Here is a 22,314-nt window from a genome sequence, read left to right on the forward strand (position 1 = left end):
TCTACTAATGTAGTGTAAGACGTTTGATGTTTCCATTTTTGAGATATTCTTTCCCTGGTTCCGAGGGCGAACCTTGGTGAGCAGCACACGTGCCCACATGCTCGATGACCTTCCAGGAGCCATCAACAATCTAGAGGTCGATGCAGCTGAACTTACGCCAACAGTCGTGAGCAACCTTCTTCAAGGCAGGTCCAGCGTGCCCGGACTCAAACTGTTACTTACCATCGGTGAGATGCTCACCCAACACGTCATTGATGAGTATGGTGGCGACGAAACGAAGGAAAGTATGCTATGGGCCATGTACGGGCCGACTGAAGCCTCGATTCACTGCACGCTGCAGCCACAGTTCTCGACACATTCGTCAACTAGCATCATAGGTCGTCCCTTGGATACTGTTTCGGCTTTCATAATCGCGCCCATGAATGAAGAACGACCATCGGCCGACATCGAGATACTGAGTTCCGGAGAAGTTGGTGAACTAGCCATTGGAGGACCTCAGGTTGCCGAAGAATATTTAAATCGCCCAGATCTCACTTCTGCATCGTTCATCGAACATCCGGAACATGGTCGCTTATATCGTACCGGCGATCGCGCAAGAATCAACCGCCACGGCGTCTTGGAATGCTTGGGTCGTGTCATTGCTGGTCAAGTAAAGCTTCGAGGGCAACGGGTTGAGCTCGGCGAAATTGAACAAGCTATTATGAGGATACAGAGCTGTCGGACAGCAACCGTAATCATTGTCGAAGAGTCTTTGGTTGCCTTTTGCGCTGCCGACTCGAGCGAAGTCACCCGCGCAGATGTCCTCGCTACCTGTAACCAATGGCTTCCGGCATTTATGATTCCATCACACGTATACTTCATCGATACAATGCCGCAGTTACCGTCGGGAAAGATTGACAAAGACTCTCTTGCAAAAACACATCTTCACAAGACTAACTCTACTGGACTGTCCGCGTCTACCACCATATCCCCAGGCGATCATGTGAGCCAATCAGTCCTGGAAACCGTTGGTCGTCACATCTCTCAAGACCTTGGATCAGATACCAACCTTAGCTCTGCTGGCCTGGATTCCCTTCGAGCTATTCGCATAGCGTCTGCGCTACGTCGACAAGGATTCGTCCTAGGAGCCATGGAAGTACTATCTGCGAGAACGTTGAGCGATCTCGTTGCGATATGTAGAGGTTCTACACAAAGCGCTAATCGGCATAATCCGACGTATCACTCTGCGAAGATGACCGGCATCGTAGAGATCCCTCAGCTCAAGCGATGGAAGAATGATATTGCATCCGTGATACCCTGTACTCCATTGCAGGAAGCCATGCTTGCGGAGACGATATCCAGGCCTACTGCCTACTGCAACTGGATCGAAGTTGAGCTATCAGTTGCGCGGACGTATGAAGATATCCGAAACGCCCTCGACTACTTGGCCAGTAAGAGCGAGATCCTGCGTACCGGCTTCGTTGCGGTATCACAGCACGCAGGAACGTTCTCGCAGATTATTTGGAGAGCATTACTGCCATCACAGATTCAGGAAGTTGATGTCTTTTCGAGGTCTTACTCAATGAGCTCCGATGAAGACTTTCTTCGTCCCTTACACGTACAAGTTATGTCGATATCTAGACGACCTCGTCTCTTGTTCCGCATACATCATGCACTGTACGATGGCTGGTCATTCGATTTATTGCTCCACGATCTCGACACACGGTTGCGTGGAGAGGAGACAGTATCGCGGCCACAATTTCGTGATGTAGTCCAGTACTTCACTGAACTTAGGCCGGAGGATCAAGAAGTACCCAAGAGCTACTGGAGTAGTCTCCTCAATGGCTACCTTCCGGTGGCCCTCCCTAATTACCATGGAAAGCTCGTTCGCGACCCGGCGACACATCACTTTTCGGGCCGTTCTGCTATCAACAGATCCAGACTATTCCAGCGAGCTCAGGAGATGGCTGTCAACCCCCAGGTTTACTTCCAAGCGGCTACTTCGTACATACTCAGCCTTTATAGCGGCACAAACGATATAGTTCTTGGAAACGTTACCTCAGGGCGGACCATTCCCATCGCTGGTGTTGAGGATGTTATCGGCCCATGCATCGCAACCGTCCCTTTCCGCATAAATCTCAGTAAAACGCTCGACATTCATGATCTATTGCGTACGACCCAAGCATTGAATAGAGAATGTCTGAGCCACAGCACCCTTCCTTTCCGGGACATAGTGAAGGCGGGAAATATCCCACCTGGGACACGACTCTTCGACGTTCTGTTTGTATGGCAACAGTCAATCATCTCCGACTCAAGCTCGTCGCTCGCTTCAAGAGTCATCGATAGCGCGGACGATCTGGAATTTAGGCTTACGCTGGAATTCGAGCCGCGCGAAGACAACATATTTTTCCACGCTACCTACGACGCCTCAACTATACCGGAGCATCAGATCAAGTATCTCTCTCGTCAGATCGACGAGATAGTGAATCTGCTCTTATCGAATGCCAACCATGGCATCGATGCCATGAAACGATGCTTCACCACGCCTTCCTTGTCAATTGCCAACCCCACGCCTCGACAGCAAACGATAGAGCATGGTCCTGCTCATGCGGTAGAACAATGGGCCCTGAAGGATCCGCGAAGGTCAGCTCTCAAATTTGCTCGCGTCAGACGTGGTGTCGTGGAAGTAGAAGAGGTGGCGACCTATGGTCTGCTCAACACACGCGCTAACCAATTTGCCCGTGTCCTCGCCGATCACGGCGTAGGCGACGATCAATTGGTTTGCATAATGATGGAAAAGTCCATTGATCTTTACATCTGTATCCTTGCTGTGCTCAAGCTTGGTTGCGGATATCTACCGATAGTCCCTGATACGCCGATCGACAGAGTCAGAAGCATCCTGGACGACGCGCAAGTAACGGTATGCGTTTCCGACACAACAACTGCAACAGGCATTCGAAATCATCTTCTCGTCGATATAATTGAGTTCAACACCCCTCATCTTGCGAAACAATTTGATCAGAACCTGGAGGTGCCATATAGCGGACATCATCTCGCCTATGCTGTATTCACTTCCGGTAGCACTGGAGCGCCCAAGGGAGTTCTCGTTACCCAGGATAATCTCATGAGTAACTTGCAGTACCTTTCAACTATATACCCCGTCCATGCAGGCTCATGTTTGCTTCAGTCTTGCTCGCAAGCATTTGATGTCAGTGTTTTCGAGATTTTCTTCTCATGGCATGTTGGTATATGCCTATGCACGGCAACGAAAGACGACTTGTTTCACGACTTTGAGGCCGCCATCAAATGTCTGGGCGTCACACATCTAAGTTTGACGCCAACAGTTGCAGCATTGGTAGATCCAGTGAATGTTCCGAAAGTCGAATTCCTGGTGACTGCTGGAGAAGCTTTGACGGAACATGTTCGAAGAAGGTGGGCAGGCAAAGGCTTGTACCAAGGCTACGGTCCTTCTGAGACCACAAACATATGCACTGTACGGGCGGCGGTAACTCCGGATGATCTCATCAACAACATCGGTATGCCTTTCGATAACACTTCAGCCCTCGTGCTCGATCCCGAGAGCGAGGCAATTCTCCCCCTCGGTGCCGTAGGTGAGCTTTGTTTCGGAGGTTACCAGGTTTTCCGTGGCTATCTGAACCGACCAGAGCTGAATGCCGCCAAGATCATCAACCACTCCACCTATGGCAGGATATACCGGTCAGGCGATACAGGTATACTACTCCCGGATGGTTCCATACTTTCCAAAGGCCGTATGGATGATCAAGTCAAAATCCGTGGTCAGCGTGTCGAACTCGGTGAGATAACGTCAGTGATGCTCGATCATCAGGCAGTGCAAGACTGCGTCACCCTTCTCCTACCGCGTTCCGACGATACTCAAACACTGGTAGTGTTCTGGGTACCCAACGGAGCTGCATTTGACTCCTTCCAATGTTTGACGCCTATGGAGTTTGAATCGGTGAAATCGGATCTGTCTGATCTGCTATCGCGTCGCCTGCCTTCGTACATGGTTCCCTCGCATCTCGTTCCCGTTTCGCGCCTTCCCATGACAATGCAAGCCAAGATCGACAAGGCTCTCCTTCAACGCACATTCTGGGACTTAGCGGAAGAAGAACAGGTCGCCTTGCAATGGACGCAGGATGATGCAAAGGCGGAGGTCTTCTCGCCATGGGAGAAAGCCGTGGCCGAGGTTCTTTCATCCACACTGAACGCCTCACCGGAAGGAATACAGCGGACGTCGTCATTCTTCAGCCTGGGTCTAGATTCGGTTTCAGCTATACGCTTCTGCAACGGACTTCGAAAACAAGACTTGGGTGACTTCTCCATCTCTACAGTGTTGAAGAACGCTTCAATTGCTCGTCTCGCATCTGTTTGTCCACTGCATTCGCGCCTTTCGACTCGAGAAACGACCAGGCCTAATACCGTCAGCCTAGACAAGTTCTTGAGCTCAGAAGAAGTGTCTCGTGTTCTTGCGCGTTACAATCAAAGCGAATCACAGGTGGCTAAGATCCTACCGTGCACACCACTTCAAGAGGCTATGCTTTCAAGCGGCCAGCCGTCCTCACATTCGGCGTACTGCAACATAATGCTTTTCGACGTCAAAGGAGACGTCTCCCGGTTGCAGGAGTCCTGGGAGAGTATGTTACGGCGACATGAGATCCTTCGCACATGTTTCGTTGCTACTGAAAACCCGTCATTCGCCTTCACGCAAGTTGTGCTACGCGATACCGACTTGAAATGGCATCACTACAGCACCCTGGATGGCCTACCGCCGCGTATAAACAGTGTCATTTCTGAACAAGTAGCAGCCGAAAGCCCTCCGATTCACCTCGCGTTGATACAAGACGAACGATCAACAAAGCTACTTTTTGGCTGCCATCATGCGCTCTACGACGGCATTGCTATCTCTACGCTCATTCAGGAAGTACAAGACACATATCACGGCATTAAAATTCCGCCACCGGTGTCTTACGATGTGTATCTGCAGTACATGCTACAGCAAGACTATGCAGAGGGTGACAACTATTGGGCCACTCTATTGAGCGGCTTTGAGCCTACAATCTTTCCCAGTCTTACCGGCAAAGATTTAAGAGCCCAAGGAAACCCTGCATCTTCATCGAAATGTCTACAACTACCACTCTCCACCATACGCACAGCATGTCAAGACATGTCGCTGTCATTACTATCGGTAGTGCACGCGGCTTGGGCCAAGCTTCTGCACTTCTATACGGGTGAAAACGACATTTGCTTCGGAAACGTCGTTAATGGACGCAATATCTCCGGAGACGACCTTGATCGCATCGTTGCTCCTTGCTTCAACACCCTACCCGTCCGCATCATTCTCGATCCTCAGCAAAATAATGCCGCTTTGATGTGCCTAGCCCATTCTATTAGCATCGAGTCGCTAGCTCATCAGTTGACACCGCTCCGTCGCATACAAGGCACTGCACTCCGGGAAGGCGGCCGTCTTTTTGACAGTTTGGTGATACTCCAGCAGCCGAAAACAACTTTGGACTCTACTATCTGGACACTCGAACAAGATCTGGGTGACATGGATCTACCCATCGTATGCGAGCTTATTCAAGATCCGGTCCGGAATACTCTAGAGTTATCGCTGCACTACCAGACATCACTGTTGTCTGAGAGGGAAGCTCGGCTGGTCATGGAAACATTTGACACATGCATCTCATCGCTGCTTGCATTCCCGGGAATGAGTTCTTCCGACATAAGCACACTGCCAGCTCACCTTCGAGCAGAGTCCAACATGGGTTATGAGCAATGCCAAACCGACGCGGTCTTGCTACATTCAGGTTTCGAGCGCATAGCGGCAATGCACCCTGACCGTATCGCCTTGGAATATTTGCTTCCAGATGGTGGCAAGACAGTTTGGTCTTTCGCGACTTTAAATGAAAAAGCCAACTCTGTTGCACACGCGCTCATTAGGCAAGGGGTTGGTCCAGATGACATCGTCCCCATTCATATGCTGAAGGGCCCTTGTTTCTATGCAAGCATTCTAGGAGTTATGAAAGCTGGGGCTGCTTTTGCACCAGTATATCCAGGACTGCCCGAAGCACGCAGACGGATTATGTTCCAAGAGTTGAAGCCAAAGCTTGTGCTTTGCTCGGATGCCTCGACACTGCCCGATCATTTAATCGAAGCGAGGATTGTCAATGCTGAAGCAATACCATCTGTGCCGCATCATAATCCTGTCATTGACGGCCTCTCGGACACAAATTTAGCGTATTGTTTGTTCACCTCTGGCTCTACAGGCGTACCGAAAGCGGTCAGCATGGAACATCGCGCTCCTGTCCAAACCATCGCAAGCTCAGATTCCCGTATTCCCTGGAACCCTTCTTCACGACTGCTACAATATGCGGCTGTAACTTTCGATATGTGCTACTACGACTGTTTCTTGGCTTGGACCCATGGGTTCACGCTCTGTGCCACTGACCAGAATGACTTGTTGAACGACCTACCGAAAGTCATCAACTCTTTGCAGGTCACCTTGCTCGACCTGACGCCTTCAGTAGCGGTTTCTCTCAAAAGATCTGATATACCGAGCGTCAAGTGGTTGTACTGCATCGGAGAAGCCATGGCACACGCTATCGTCAAGGAGTGGGGCGATTCATGCGTCAACTCGTACGGGCCTACCGAAGCTGCATTCTGTACGACAATAAGCCCTGTTTCAGAAAAGGGTCGTGTTTCAATTATCGGCAAACCCTTCCCAAGCACATCCTTCGTTATCTTCTCGGCAAGAGGTAAATCGATCTTGCCTGTGCTGAGCACCGGCGAACTATACATTGGAGGCGCACAACTCGCACGAGGCTACCTCGGCAATCCCGATCTGACAAGCGAACGATTTGTCATTTGGGGTGGGCAACGCTTTTATAAGAGTGGAGACCTGGCGAGGATGCTCAGTGACGGCAGTTTCGAATTCGTAGGACGCACGGACGATCAGGTCAAGATACGTGGGCTTAGGGTAGAACTCGGCGAGATCAACCATGTCCTCCAGAATGCTCATCCAGATGTCGCGTTTGTCACCACACAGATCTTGAAAAAGCAGGAGACAGACAGGGACCAACTCGTGGCATTTTTGATTACGCATGGCAAGATCGAAGAGAGCGAGCTCAAAACGATTGCAAGCAGCCGGCTACCGTCGTACATGGTACCCCAGTTCTTTGTCTTCGTCGACGAGATTCCGAGATCAATGGCTGGGAAAATTGACAAGAGAGCGTTGACAAGCATATTCCGAGAACACATCGGCACCGAGTTGCTAACTAATGGGTTTCAGCATGGCTCAGGTCATCAATGGACACAAGTTGAAACAGAGGTGAGGGACGTTTTTGCGCGACTGTCTGATGCTTCGCAAAAAGAGATCACACCAACAACCTCCATTTACCAGCTCGGTCTTGACAGCATCAGCGCAGTTCAAATCGCTGCAGCACTTCGGAGGCAGGGTTACTCCGTGAGGGCTGCCGATGTCCTGAATCACACCACATGCGCCGATCTTGCCGAGTTCATTGGCAAGGCGAAGGCATCGCATGCGTTTGCACTTCCGCATTTCAACTTTAGTGCTTTTGAAGGCAAGCACAAGGTGGGGGTACTAAGCGACCATAGCATCTATGATGGGAATGTCGTAGCCGTTCGTCCTTGCACTCCACTCCAAAAGGGCATGATATCGCAATTCCTCGCGACAGAAGGAGCTGTGTATATGAATCACATCCGTATGCAGCTGGAAGTGGATACAGACCTCGAAAGGCTCAAGAAAGCGTGGGACATGACGAGAGAACGCCATAGTACATTGCGCAGCGGATTCGCTCAGATCAAAGATCCGCTTCACGCCTTCGCGATGATTGAGTATACATCAACTTCGACAAATCTGCCATGGTCTACCACCTCAAGCACTACATCTGACCCGATCGATGAATGGCTCAAAGGATTACAACATGCATTCTTGCAAGATTTACATTTACCTCCTTGGTCATTACGCATCGTCCAAGAAGAGGGTCACTTCGCTCTTGATCTGGCCATGTTTCATGCTCTCTTCGATGCCCAAAGTCTTCAGTCCATCTTAAATGATGTTACTGCTGCATATGAGGGCCGCGGTTTATCGCCGCCTACATCTATCGACACAACCATTAGTAGCATTATACAGCTCAGCGCTACAAGCACCGAAGACGGAGAAGCAGTATGGAATGAGATTGGGAAGACTGCAAGTCCATGTCGCTTTCCCAATCTCACACCTTTAAGATATGATCCAAGCTCCCCATCCGTTTGCACTCGTCAATCCACGAAACCGCTTCATGTTCTCGAGGATGGCTGTCGAAATGCCAACATCACTATGCAAGCTGCAGGTATCGCGAGTTGGCTTTCATTGTTGAGTTCTTACACTGGAGAAAGCTCGGTAACATGCGGCGTCGTCTTATCCGGCCGAACCTTTGACGGAGCTGAGGATGTCGTCTTTCCATGTATCAACACAGTACCCGTGGCATGCACTGTTTCAAAAGACATGGCTGCGACTCTTACTAACATCATGGCGTTGAACACCCAAATCCAGCAATATCAATTCACGCCACTCAACAAGATCCAGAGACTTATGGGCTTTCCCAACGAAGCATTATTCGACACAATTTTCGCTTACCAGAAGCTGCCTAGTCGTACAGAACCTAGCCGTTTGTGGAGAGTTGTTGAAGAGAATGCGGCTATTGAGTACCCGATCTCGATCGAACTGGAACCAATGGAAGGGTACTTGGAGTACCGCCTTACTTTCTTGCCTCATATCGTACCAAAGGAGCAGGCCGCTCTGATCCTCGAGCAACTAGATCACCTGATGGAAAGCTATATGTCAAGCACCAGTGCGATTGAGGCGCACTTCTCCGAACAACTATACTCTATCACACCTGCTAAAGAACCCGAACTGCCATCAGATGTTAGGTTACTCCACGAGCTGGTCGAGAGCACTGCGACGAAGTACCCGAGGCGCGTCGCGTTTGAGTTCGTTTGCGGGAACGATCAGGGCTCACGTACTATTGAGCAATGGACGTATGCTGAGCTAGATGCTGAGGGGAACAGAATTGCTCACCTTATTACTGCGCATGGTGTGCAGCCTGGGAGTCTGGTTGGTGTGTGTTTCGACAAATGTCCTGAAGCATCTTTCGCCATGCTGGGAATATTGAAGGCTGGCTGCGCTTATGTCGCTATCGACCCTGGTGCGCCTGCTGCACGCCAGGCTTTCATCGTTGAAGACTCGCGCGCTCAAGCTGTTTTATCTCTATCTTCTCAAGCTGATCAGTTTGAGGGCAGCGTTAGTGTGCCAATACTGAAGCTTGATGAGATCGACTGGCGTTCACTACCAGGATCTTCGCTTTTGCGCAACGACCGGATCAGTTCCCAGGATCGTAGCTACTGCTTGTACACTTCTGGTACTACAGGCACACCAAAAGGCTGCGAGCTGACTCATGAGAACGCTGTGCAGGCGCTTCTTGCTTTCCAGCGCTTGTTTACCGGACATTGGGATACAGAGTCGCGATGGCTTCAGTTCGCGTCATTCCACTTCGATGTTTCAGTTCTTGAGCAGTACTGGAGTTGGTCGGTCGGCATATGCGTCGTTTCAGCACCTCGGGATCTCATCTTTGAAGATCTAGCAAAGACCATATCTGATCTCAATATCACGCATATCGATCTGACGCCCAGTCTCGCCCAAATTCTCCATCCGGATGACGTACCCAGTCTTTGTAAGGGCGTCTTCATCACCGGTGGCGAAAGCCTGAAACAAGAAATTCTCGACGTGTGGGGTCCAAAAGGCGTAATCTACAACGGTTATGGGCCAACCGAGGCAACGATAGGATGCACCATGTTCCCGCGCGTTCCAGCCAATGGAAGACCCTCCAATATCGGCCCTCAGTTTGACAATGTGGGGTCTTTGGTTCTTCATCCCGGGGATGAAGTGCCTGTCCTACGAGGCGGCGTAGGCGAACTCTGTGTTTCAGGAAAACTTGTTGGCAGAGGCTACCTCAATCGCCCAGAGCTAACTGCAGAGCGCTTCCCTCACCTCGAACGTTTAGGTGCGCGTGTGTATCGGACCGGTGATCTCGTTAGAATCCTACACGATGACACATTCCAATTCCTTGGGCGAGCAGATGATCAGGTCAAATTGCGTGGCCAACGCCTCGAGGTAGCCGAGATCAACTCCGTCATCAAGCAGTCCAGCTCAGCGATCTCTGATGTTGCAACGCTAGTACTGAAGCACCCAAAGCAGCAAAAAGAGCAACTGGTTGCCTTCCTTGTGTGTGGCAAACTCTCCAGGGCACAACCTCAGGTACAGCTAAGCGACGTCGAGGCGATGGGGATCGCGAAGGAAGCCTGTCATGAGAAACTACCTCCATACATGATTCCCACGCACTTCGTTCCTCTCTCTACGATGCCATTGAACATCAATAACAAGGCGGATGCCAAAAAGCTCAAGCAGCTTTACGACGCACTTTCCTCTGGCGATCTGCAGGCAATATCAGCCACTTCAAACGAGAAAGACGAAGTTTGGTCGGAGCATGAGAAGAAACTTTGTCAAGTACTCTCTCAAGCTCTGGGTGTCAGCGAACAATCTATCAGTAAGGATGCTAGCTGCTTCGAGATGGGCATGGACTCGATCTCCGTCATCGGTATATCGCACACACTCAAGCAGTCAGGCTTCACAAGTGCTACTGCATCTGTAGTAATGCGATGCCCGACTATTCGACGTCTCGCCAAAGCCTTGGAAGCTGGCGGCCCCACAGATGAGGCTCATGGATCTATCCTCGCAGCACAACAAGCTATTCACGCAGTGCAGCACCGCTACAAACGGTCTGTCGCACAATCACTCTCTATCGAATCCAGCGTTATCGATGTCGTCGCGCCATGTACTCCTTTGCAACAAGGCATGATTGCGAGATCTCTGGAGAGCGAGAACGGACTCTATTTCAACACTTTCCGTTTCAAGCTACATGACAGCATCGATGAACGAAGACTTGACGCCGCATGGACAAAGGTGTACGCTTCAATTTCCATACTTCGTACGGTCTTTGTCAACACAGAGGAAGGTCACGTGCAGGCAGTTCTCCGTGCTCCTGCCTACACTGGAATGATACACACTCCAGCCAAAGAACACCACCTTGCCAAAAGCTTGGAATTGTTGAGACAACGCTGGCTAGGGCTCAATCAACCCGACTTTACCCGCCCTTTCGAGATACATCTCATCACCACACCAACGCAGAAGCTGCTGTCTGTTCATATCTTCCATGGACTCTACGATGGCAACAGCATCGAGCTCATCTTCCGGGCCGTCTGGGACGTCTACAACAATAGGGATCTACAATTGCACGCACCTGCCTTCCATACTGCACTTGCTCACGGTCCGCTCAGCATCCCTCACGGGGCGAAGGAGTTTTGGCAGAACCATCTAGATAAGCAAACCCTTCATTTACCCACCATTTCCGGCGAGGCTAGTCAAGAAGCTGTAGTTATTACACGTACACTGCCTGGGTTGACCGGCTTTGACTCTGTGCGACGCCAACTTAATGTTACATCACAAGCTATTGCCCAGGCTTGCTGGCTCAGCGTACTTTGCGAGCACGTCCAAGGAGGCGTAACGGCTGGAATGGTCGTCTCTGGACGCAGTATCGATCTTGAAGGTGCAGATCGCATCATAGGGCCAATGTTCAACACCATCCCCTATCAGCATTGCGCTCAGCGTGGCGAATCTTGGTCATCGGCAATCAAACGAGTGCACGATTTTAACGTCGGAGCTCATCCTCATCAGCACACTCCACTGAGACAAATCATGAAGTGGTGCGAAAGAACTCCGAGCCAGCCTCTCTTCGACAATCTCTTCGCGTACCAAATCGCACAGGGAGGTGACGGATGGGCAAAAAACGATGCTTGGGAGATCCTAGACACTGAAACTGTTGCTGACTACCCACTGGCTCTCGAGGTTGAGCAACGGAGGGGTGATGTGTTCAAGTTGACATTGGTTAGTCAAGATCATGTCGCACATGAGTGTTTGGCGAATGAGCTTCTTGATCGGTTCGAAGAAGCATTGCGACAGGTCTTAGTAGATCCGTCTACTATTCCTGCGGTAACCTTTGAAGATGGAGCGATGCAGAACCGTATACTATCCGCAAATGGAAAGATCAGCAACGGCGACAAGACGAGCGATTTTGAATGGACGAGCGATGCCATCAAGATCAAAGAGGAGACTGCTCAACTATCGGGTCTTGAATATTCGAGCATCAACGAAAACACCTCCATCTTTGAACTTGGACTCGACAGTATTGACGCCATCAAGTTATCATCCAAGCTCAAGAAGCGCGGAGTGAACATTCCCGTAAGCGGCATCATGCGCGGGCTGACCATTGCGAAAATCGTACAACTCATCTCGCCCACGGAAACGTCAACTGAAGCGACTCTTCAGCCAAATCTTGACGCCTACAAAAGATCAATGAAGAGGCATCTCGAACAGCATGCGTTCAACAACACCGATGTTGAGAAAGTTTTACCCTTGACACCCTTGCAAGAAGCTATGGTGGCTGAGATGATTGCGTCAGACTACACAAGATACTACAACCATGATGTACTCGAACTGGATCCCAATACAGACGTCAAAAAGCTCCAAGAGGCCTGGACAACAGTCGTCGCTGCGTCACCAATCCTACGGACTGGCTTCGTAGAGGTAGATGACCCGGAACTCGACGATTCTTTCGTACAGGTCGTCCACAAACAACATCATGACTTCTGGACGCATGTCGAATCAGAGGGCAGGCCCGGATTTGCCTCAATCTTCCGTAAACTTCGACATGATTCCCTACAGAATTCGCTTTCGACACCCCGCTTCCACCTTGGCTTCGTGGAGACATCTGGCCAGCGTTACCTTATTATCTCCATTGCTCATGCTCTATACGATGGATGGTCTCTTGGATTACTGCATTCCGATGTGCAACGAGCTTATAACAATCAATTCACCTCTCGACCAAGCTACGAGGCTTCTCTGATCAACATCGTCACAACGTCCGTATCTGCTTCCGCAGGCTTTTGGCAAGATTATCTCTCGGGGGCCATTACAAGCTCTTTTCCCCGACGAACAAACATCCCTAGGGAAACTGGCAGCCATATTCATCGCCACGAACGAAACAGCGCAGTGGTACTAGATGAGCTCCAGACGTTCGCAAGAAGGCGTAATGTGTCGTTACAAACTATCGGCCAAACCGTCTTTGCTCTCGTTACTTCTATCTACACCAACAGTCTGGATGTCACATTCGGCTCTGTACTATCCGGAAGAGACGACGAGGAGCGATCTCAGCTAATGTTTCCCACTATGAACACGATCGCGATACGGTCAGTCCTGCACGGATCTGGAGGAGACATGTTGCATTACATGCAAGACAACTTCACAAACATCAAGCAGTGGCAACACTACCCACTTCGGAAAGCCCTCTCGGCAGCCGGTGTTAATGGAAGACTGCTCGAAAGTCTATTCATCTACCAGAAGGGCTTCGCGTCAGAGGAAGAGGAGGGACAGAGGCTGTACACCAGCATCGAGGGTCATAGTGACGTTGAGTATCCGGTGTGTGTAGAAATGGAGGTAATGGACAAGAGCTTGGTTTGGCGTTGCGCGGTGAAAGAGGAAGTATTTGACGAAGAGGCTTCAAAACAGCTCCTCGATCGAATGGACGACGTGCTTAGACACTTGATGGAACAGCCAGAGACATCTGTAATTGAGGTCACTACGAACGGCACATCAGTGTGTGGTCTGCCGGCTTTCAAGCAGAGACAAAGTCGTGCGACAAGCAGCCATGAGGCAGTTGACAACGAAGACGCTAGGGATCCACCAAGCACCGAAACAGCTCGCAAGATACGCGAGACTCTGGCCTTTGTGTCAAAGACACCCGAAGATGAGATGACGAGCGGCATGACAATATTTCACATGGGGCTGGACTCTATCAGCGCGATCAAGGTCTCTTCTCTTCTGCGCAAACAGGGCATTATCCTTGGCGTTGGTGAGATGCTCCGAGCTGGTACGATTGAACAGATGGCAAGTCTTGTGGATTCGCGCATCACACAGCAGCTGGAAACCAGTGCCAACCCTCATGAAGTGGTTCGGGAGGCTCTCAAAGATCTCGATAGATCACACATCCTGGACCGGGCTCATGTTGACGATGCAAGGGTCGCCGAAATTCTACCAGTCACCGCCGGGCAGCTATACATGCTGTCGACGTGGCTGAATACCAAAGGCAGCAACTTCTACGCCGAGTTCACATACGCTATCCATGGAGGTATTGGTCTCAACGACCTCAACAACTCGTGGCAAGCCCTAGTTGCGACAAGTCCGATTCTGCGGTCCTCCTTCGTCACGACTGGCGATCATCAGATACCCTACGTAGCAGTCGTGTTGAAAGATCTGGAGAGCTCTATCACAGACATTACTGGCTGCACACATGACGAAATCCGCCAGCGCGTCCAGGCTACAACGACCATGCAGCCTTGGGCCCACCTCTTCGCTTCACAAACTTCCAGCGGCTGGGCGTTGAAGCTGAAGATCCACCATGCATTGTACGATGGTGTCAGCTTACCTCTCTTGATGCAGAAACTGCAAACCATCTGCAACGGCGCTGAAGTCGCTCCGCCAGACAAGGCACTTACCCAGATGGTCGCTAACGGATACGGGACATCGGAATTAGAGAAGAAGAAGAGCTTCTGGACTCGGTATCTCATGGACTTTGCCCAGAAGCTCTTGATGCAGCCTGCTGAGAGCCCCAAAACGAGGACACAGCTCTTCAAGCCAGCCTTGTTCACAACGCCCAACCTGGAGGCAGCTGCGCGCCAACGTGGTGTTTCAACGCAGTCCATCTTCCTCGCTGCGTACGCAAAGGTTCATGCTGCGAACACATCGGGCACTGCAGATGAGGACGTGATCATTGGTGTCTACCTGGCCAATCGCTCGCTGCCTATCAATGGCACTGCCTCGGCTGCTGTACCAACAGTCAATCTACTACCACTACGTGTCAGTAAGCCGCTCAAACGCCAGATGGCAGAGATGGCTGAGGATATCCAACGCGACCTGCAAGAAATCAGTGAGCCCATGAACGCTTCTGCTAACCTCTTCGAGATCAGCGAATGGACGGGTGTCAAGGTTGATACTTTCGTAAACTTCTTATCTCTGCCGGATACCCCACAGGCGGAGGGAGAGACCAAGAGCAAGGACTCTATCATCATCGAACCGACTCGACAATGGCAGCAGCCGGTCAGTAGGGTGACCGAAGTGGAGGAGCACAGCTTGGAACCACCTGCTGAACTGGTGGACGAGCGTGTCAATGGCGCATATTTGGTGAGTTTACCTTTACGCGATATTGGGACGAGCAGGAACTAACAGATATGTAGCATGCTATCGATATCGAGGCGACCATCCGCAATGGCGCCTTGGATGTAGGCGTCTTCGCACCAACCGCGATGTTGAGCCTCCACGATGGCGAAGAGCTGATAAACGAGCTGAAGAGACAGCTCGAAGCGTTTTGAAACGTCTTCTTTTCTTTTTAGTTGTATCAGGTGCTCAACAGCACTAGGCGTCTGGTCGGTCTCTTTCTCCATCTTCGACGGCGTTCGGTTTGTTCCCAGTAGGGTTTTGGACCTTGATTCTTTGTCCCGGTGTATATAGACCTTTCGCAATTAACTTGATTCAGCCAACCTACTTGTCCCCCTATTCACATCAAGCCCATGTACTTCGTATGCATGTGATCCATGTTTGTGTAAGCCAGCTTTATCTGGTAGTATCATGTGGTAGCCACTTCGCGTGTGACGGCTGCGCAGGTCTGTTTTCGAAGCGGCGAGAAGGAGGAGGAAGCTGCGGAAGCTATAAGTCAGGGGTCTAGCGGTTGGTGACGCGGGAACTGGAGGAGACGAGGCGGAGGAGGAAGCGGGTAGTTGGCGCTGCCAGGGAGGGGGGTGTTGAGATGGGAGCGTGCGGTTTTGAGGATTAGGTCTGGAGTCGCGTGTTAGTTGGAGCGATTTCGAGCTTTTCGACGCGACCTTCATGCGGCTATGGGACGTCTGTGGGTGATGTCGCATGGTGTCTGGGAGTAAAGCAAGGACGCTCACAGGGTTATATGTCAGTAAGCACCAGGGCTGGTACGTATAGCATACTCATCTCTGACACCATGACGGGGCCGCTCAGGTACTCCAAGAACCCTTTTGCAATAGATGTCTTGGAAAAAGGTACATGGATCAGCGTCGCTTGCCGGACGGCCGTCGCGCAATCTTCGTGTGATGGACGCGTGCGCGCAGAGGCTCGGAATGAGGGTAATTCCGAGAGATTCCGATAGGGCCAAAGCTTCACAGCACAGCAACCGGCCAACAACTCATGTCATGCAGAATGTTATTAGACTATATTCCTAGGTTGAATGTCATGGTATCTCCTGTGCTCAATAACGCCTCGCTATCATGATCATCAAATGTCGCCGACGAAGGCGACCCAGTAAATGCACAACCCATCCTTCCTCCTCAATTTCATCTCATTCACACCACGAGGCAGGTGTGCAGCCTCATCCTCACAAGCTGATATAGCCCAGAAGATCGTTAGTCTAACCTGCTCAGACCATCTGCTCGCCGTGCCTGTCAGCACCGACAGGCTTCCTCTGCACGCGGCTCGAGGCGCTGCCGTGGTGACCGTGAGCAGGCCCGTCAGGATGCGGCATCATGGTTCCCCTAGGACCATCTGCGGCATCGAAGGGTGCACCGCCCCAGCTGGTTCCCTCAATCGTACCCCATCCAGCCTTGCGGGTGAAGACAGTGTCGTGGAAGCCATCGAAAGAGCTTGGACCGGCGCCGTAGACGAAAGGAGCGTGGCGCATGAGAGGGATGTGGTTGAAACGGAAGTCCCAGACGGAAGCATAGGTCATGCGGTAGGCGCTGAAAGCCATCAGAGTGCCGATGACCGCTCCGGCGAGAATGTCGTACTAAAACTTTGTCAGTAATTGTTCCGATATACAAGGTGAAGATCTTCAAGACTTACCCAGTTGTGGTACTCGTCGATGGTAAGAGCACCTCCAATCAAGCAAGCTCCGAGGATAGGTGCGTAAAGAGCGATGAGCTTCCACATAGCCGGGTGGTGGTTGGAAAAGACCTTCAACTTGGCGTTGAGGTACAGGTACAGGTAAACGAAACCAGCGAACGCAGCTGTGGTGTGACCGGAAGGCATAGACTCAAGACTGTCGTTGATCTCTTTCCTGTCACCTGTGCAGATGCTACGGTCGAACATGATCTGACGGTACCCATTTGCGACGTTGCCATATGCGCTACCGGCTTCGACACCGTTGTCGTTGGCACCGACAGTGTCAAGGATGTCGGCAGGGATGACAGGCTTGCAGACAGCGAGGAAGTGAGGACGAAGACCTCCAATGAGCCACTTGATGAAGACCTGGAAAACAGCTGCGGTGATCAAAGCGTAGAGAAGTCCGATGGTAGCATTGTTCAGGTCCCAGAAGCTGCGAGCGCGGATCTGCACGATCAGGAACACGGCAAAGGGGATGAAGAACGCCATGAGCGCGGCAGCCCAAATGGGAACAATTTCGTTGCGCATAGGGTAAGCAAATTGCGGGTAGACAATCTCCCCATCCTGGAAGATGATGGGGAAGCTGCGGCTCGGGGCTGGATCAGCGAAGTATACACCGAGACCGACAGCGCCCATGAGGGCCATGGTGAGGATGTCGAGCCAAGTAGCCTTGATCCATGATCCGAAGCCAGGCCTGCTGTTGTAGGAGGACGAGCCGCCCTTGGAAGCACGTCTAGGCCTGGCGCGCTTCTCGTGAGCACCGGTTGCCGTTGTGGTGTCTGCGGCGACGGGCGTCGTGTTGCGCTTGTTGAAGAACCCCATTTTGCTGGAAGTGGGTTCGTTGTTGATCCGTTGAAGTGCTGGATTCGAGGTATCTATACCGCGTGCTGATGACGTATTGTTGTCTTTGTTGTGATTGTTTGTTCCGGAAGGGGTCACGCAACAAACGACGTAGCGTGCCAGCAAAGCCAACAGCACTTGCACTTAGCGGACCGACTGAACAGTCAAGGGGAGAGAAGAAGATGGATTGGCCTTGTGGGAACTCGACAGAAAGACTTGTAATGCGAGTCTTATATCCCAAAGCCAATTTCCACACTACAAACTGTCACACGGCCACGCACTCTGTCAAACGACATCATTTTCCCATCTCTGCCACTGCGTTGGTAAATTACCAGCCACAAACCGGTTGCTAACCCTGCTGTTACTCTCGATCTGGACGGCTGGCGGCATGGTGATGTGGAGGGCATGGCGATCTTAACGCGATTAAGCGGTCTGACACAAGGAATCTTGGAACCTGCCAAAAGCTTGGTGCATGTAGCCAAAGCTTGGTTTCGCTAGCGGTGGCTTTGTGTGGCTGATCTGGTGGCGGTGATGTCAGCAAAGTGGCTTTCGCGGCATTTTGGTGCCGGATCTGCTTTCGATTCTTCACGATGTGTGGCGCTGGGCCGATGGTGTTGCGCAGCCTGCATGTTCTGGTTTCCCATGTGCGTCGATGCGCGATGACCGTTGGTGACGTCAGATGTATGCATCTCGGAGCGATACACACATTTCGATGGGGTGAGCATCTCATCAGCACATCCGTTGAATCATGCACCATACGGCAGAGTTACTTTTGCCGGGTGCAAATTCCAAAAACTATTATTCTTGAACGAGTATCTCTCGATCTAGCGCGTCGGAACGTTGGCTTCACTCAAACACGCGTCGGCACGGTCAACAAGAACTTAGGTAGAGACTAGATATTCTCATTCCGATTTGATCAAAGCGGGTACTATAAAGCAAGTTGTTGCGCAAAACTCCTCATGATAACAGACAAAATCAGGGCTGTTTGACACACACTGCACCCGATTGCTTCAACGTCCTGTTCTCCTCCTGGGTATCATCCGCCTCAAACCATCGCGCACCTCCTTCCCCTCTCTATGTGCATTCAAGTCCCAACACAATGACAACATGATTTAAGAGTGGATGTGAACCTCGGTGCTTCCGCTACGGTGCCAAGTCGCAAGAAGCACGCCACAGCGACCGCACTTGTGCTGGACGTCCTTGAGTGAGTTCATCACATAAGGAATGCATCCCAAGCAGCAGAGGCAGCAAAGACCGAGAGCCCAGGCGTGCGTCGAGTTTCCCGTCTCGAAAGCGACGTTGGTCATGGCACGCTGTCCGCATGCAGGGCAATCTGTAGGCGCGGGTCCACGGTTCAGGTTCGCGATTGGCGTGGCGTTCTGGTAGACGGCTCCGCTTTGTTGTTGGGGAGGCATGCCAGGCTGGGCGCCGGCGTGGTCAGGTTGCACGTATGCGCCTTGTGGATGCTGAGGCGCTGGCGAGCCAGCAGGGTGATCTTGAGGCTGTTGTGTGTACATGGTTGGTTGCTGCTGGTATTGTGCGTTGGGATCTTGGTGGTAGATGGGTGGTTGACCGGTCGCGTCTGGCGATTGAGGGTATTGCTGCATGGGCACTTTAAGACTGTTAGCAAGATAGTCATGGTATTTGAGATAGGGAAATTGAAGGCTAGGCGGCGTAGTCATTCAAAGGACTATGCGCTTCATGACGGCGTAGTTCTTAAGTCGCATTGAATCGCGTAGAACTCATACACAACAGTCGGAGGGTAATTACTAACCGTTTTGCTTCTCCATTGTGAAGGTTTATATCGTTGAAGCCGGTGGAATACTATTTCGTGTTTCGGTGGTGTGAATGCAGCAAAAGAGTTGAGTGTTATGCAGCGGCGTTTACCACAACATGTGAGATTGGACGTGGCTTTTATCGAAGCCTTTAGGCGTTCCATCGTCGCTTGGGTCCACGGCCAAGGGGGCTCAAACCGGGTATCGCAAGCACAGCCTTCATTTCGCGTGATGATCACTCGCCGTTCACCCCGCGTAAGGCTCTTAGCTGCTTGACGAGGCCAATGAGCGGTCCGAAGCTCGTACACGTAGCATGACTGTATGCAGGACTTGGAGGCGCTTCAGCCTCAGCTGCCCGCATTGGTGATGGGGCGAAGGGCGTTGGCGATGAAGGGTGCAAGTAGCGTGCCAGGGAATAGCGAGCCAAGGCTGTAATTTCCCGAAGCGGTTTGACGCAGTCCTGAACTTGGGGGCCAAAATCTATACTATTCTCATCTTATGCAAAGCCTTGCGTTGAACGCCTGGCTGACACGCCGCACCACAACGGACATCGGCATGCTTTGTTGCCACGTCGTCTTGGCTACATCACATTAGATCTCGGAGTAGACACTGCGCACAAGTATGATGGCATTTGACATTAGGTGTAAGGCTGTGCAGATAACCGCGATCAGCACGTGGTTACAGGATATCTACTAGCGACTAGGGGCTGCTCGTTCCTGCAGATGCCTATTTTTGCACCGCTGTGCCGCCGCAAGGTTTGTTGATTCGACCAACCGAGACGTAACGAGACCAGGTGTGCGGAGACAGAACCGGTGAGCTGAGCGTGTGGGCAGACTGATTCAATTTCACCGGTTATGCACGGCCTTTTCATGGCTTCAGTATCTCGTATCCATATCGTCTAGATCAACGTCGACTTCTGACTCTGAATCAACGTCGCCGTTCGTTGGCTTTGCATGACCGACATCGCTCCGGTTCAGCAGTCTTTGCTGTTCTGGGGTCAGGTCGACGACAGTAGGCGCGTAGTCGCCAAGCTCCTCCTCAGCGTCTGCACCATTGACTTCCATCTCTACTCGTTCACCGTCTTCTAGTTCCAGCATACCGCGCTTTAGATAAGAGCCCTCTGGTTCCCATCCGAACTCTTTCTGCATATATTCTTGCAGATCCTCTAGCTCATCTACCAAGTCAGCTTTCCACTTTCCGTCGAAGTCGTCGAGAGCTTTGCGAAATTGGCCGAAGAGCGGTTTCAAGAAGCCTCCGCCAACATCATTCATGTCAAACAAGTCGCCTTCTATATTAGCGCAATGGCCAAGCTGTATCCGCAGGCATCGCAAGAAATCGAGGAACAGGCGCGATCGCTGTTTGACGGCTTGCCGACATGTGAGTAAAAGGCGCAGGAGCCGCTTCCACTGTTCGAGACAGGAGTTGTTGTTGAGGGTCAAGACCATAAGGAAAGTAAACTGCAGCTCGCCCAAGATTTCGTCCTCTCGTCCACGTAGATCACTCGCCTGGCAGTGGTTGTCGATGAGATCTCCCAGAAACCAGGATCGGTCTTGCGCGGCTTCCGTGCGTTCCCTCCCGGTCGCGCCTTCTCTCCAGGTCTTTTTCAGATCGATGGGCAAGAACCGTAGCTCCTTCTCCGGATGCAGCATGCTGTTGCTGTTCTCTAGGCCGGGTATTTCGTCCAGGTCTTGTGGGGCGGATGATGCGGATGTCAAGTTCCAGTGATCCGGATTCAGGCCACATATCCTCGATAGCATAGTGGGTGTGACTTGCGATGTAAGCTTGCTCCAGTCGGTAGATTCCTCAGACCAGCCTTCTTCAGCACCAGAGTCCCCTTCCTGGACGCTTTGTCGGTAAGGTGTCAGGCCATCTTTCCATATGCTTCCCAGGTTCGCCTTGTGTCTCAGAACTTCGGTCTGCGAGGTTTCGGCTACGAGGTCTTCGGTGCTCTCGTCCCATTTCTTAACGAAGACTTGCGGCGAGCCTACGCCAGGGGTGACGTAGAACCAGGCGCCGTGCCTCACAGACAAAGTGCTGTCGCTTGCAGTGAAGACGAAATGCAGGCCTGGTGGAATGTTTTTGACTCCTCGAAAACGTGGTGATGAAGTGAAGGACAGGAGGTCGATGCCGGCAAGTGCCTTGGGGGGCAGATTCAGCAGCAGTACGCAGTTGTTGATTATTGACGGGTCCATCCTAGGGCGGAAGATTTCCTCGAACCAGGAATGTCGGAGAATTTTGAGAATAGGTTGTTCGCAAAGCTCTACTCGAGCAGGTGAGAAATGGGGTATCATTAATTCCAGGAAGGGCAAGACGCGAAAATATTAAAACACGTGAGCGCGGCAGCCTAGCTCTGATGCAGGGTCCAGGCAATGAACGCGACCAAGGGAAGAACGCAGACGCTGAAAGTGGTCAGGAAGGAGCAGAGGTCGAACGGACGCGTCGCCCCCAGCGCTTAAGATTGTTTCGCCGCATGAGTAGCTATCGGGGGAGCTTGTCGACATCTGATGCCATGTACCGGTAAAGAGTGACCGATATCTCCCCGAAACACACGCCATGCGTCATTGAGTTAGTACGAGGCTCGGCTCGGGATGGCGATCTCATTCCGACTCTCCACTTGTGCTGGAGGGA

At 51.6% G+C, this 22,314-nt stretch overlaps 4 protein-coding genes across 4 annotated transcripts; 1 reads left to right on the top strand and 3 right to left on the bottom strand.

The window, feature by feature from the left end:
* Positions 1-97: 97 nt before the first annotated feature.
* NPS2_2 (NRPS) lies at positions 98-15,540 on the top strand (the record flags this gene model as incomplete). The annotated part of the gene is made up of 2 exons (XM_049362732.1): positions 98-15,352; positions 15,406-15,540. The coding sequence occupies 2 exons, from the start codon at positions 98-100 to the stop codon at positions 15,538-15,540; spliced, it is 15,390 nt and encodes a 5,129-aa protein (XP_049225324.1).
* Positions 15,541-16,610: 1,070 nt separating this feature from the next.
* Positions 16,611-17,893, bottom strand: J4E78_002083 (uncharacterized protein; the record flags this gene model as incomplete). The annotated part of the gene is made up of 2 exons (XM_049362733.1): positions 16,611-16,976; positions 17,033-17,893. The coding sequence occupies 2 exons, from the start codon at positions 17,891-17,893 to the stop codon at positions 16,611-16,613; spliced, it is 1,227 nt and encodes a 408-aa protein (XP_049225325.1).
* Positions 17,894-19,023: 1,130 nt separating this feature from the next.
* Positions 19,024-19,701, bottom strand: J4E78_002084 (uncharacterized protein; the record flags this gene model as incomplete). Its single annotated transcript, XM_049362734.1, has 2 exons — positions 19,024-19,523; positions 19,686-19,701. The coding sequence occupies 2 exons, from the start codon at positions 19,699-19,701 to the stop codon at positions 19,024-19,026; spliced, it is 516 nt and encodes a 171-aa protein (XP_049225326.1).
* An 860-nt stretch (positions 19,702-20,561) lies between these two features.
* On the bottom strand, positions 20,562-21,977 carry J4E78_002085 (uncharacterized protein; the record flags this gene model as incomplete). Its single annotated transcript, XM_049362735.1, has 1 exon — positions 20,562-21,977. The coding sequence occupies one exon, from the start codon at positions 21,975-21,977 to the stop codon at positions 20,562-20,564; it is 1,416 nt and encodes a 471-aa protein (XP_049225327.1).
* Positions 21,978-22,314: the final 337 nt, after the last annotated feature.

This window comes from Alternaria triticimaculans, assembly GCF_023758025.1.
Source record: "Alternaria triticimaculans strain BMP 0046 chromosome Unknown scaffold_2, whole genome shotgun sequence".
In the NCBI taxonomy this organism is placed as follows: Eukaryota; Fungi; Ascomycota; class Dothideomycetes; order Pleosporales; family Pleosporaceae; genus Alternaria; species Alternaria triticimaculans.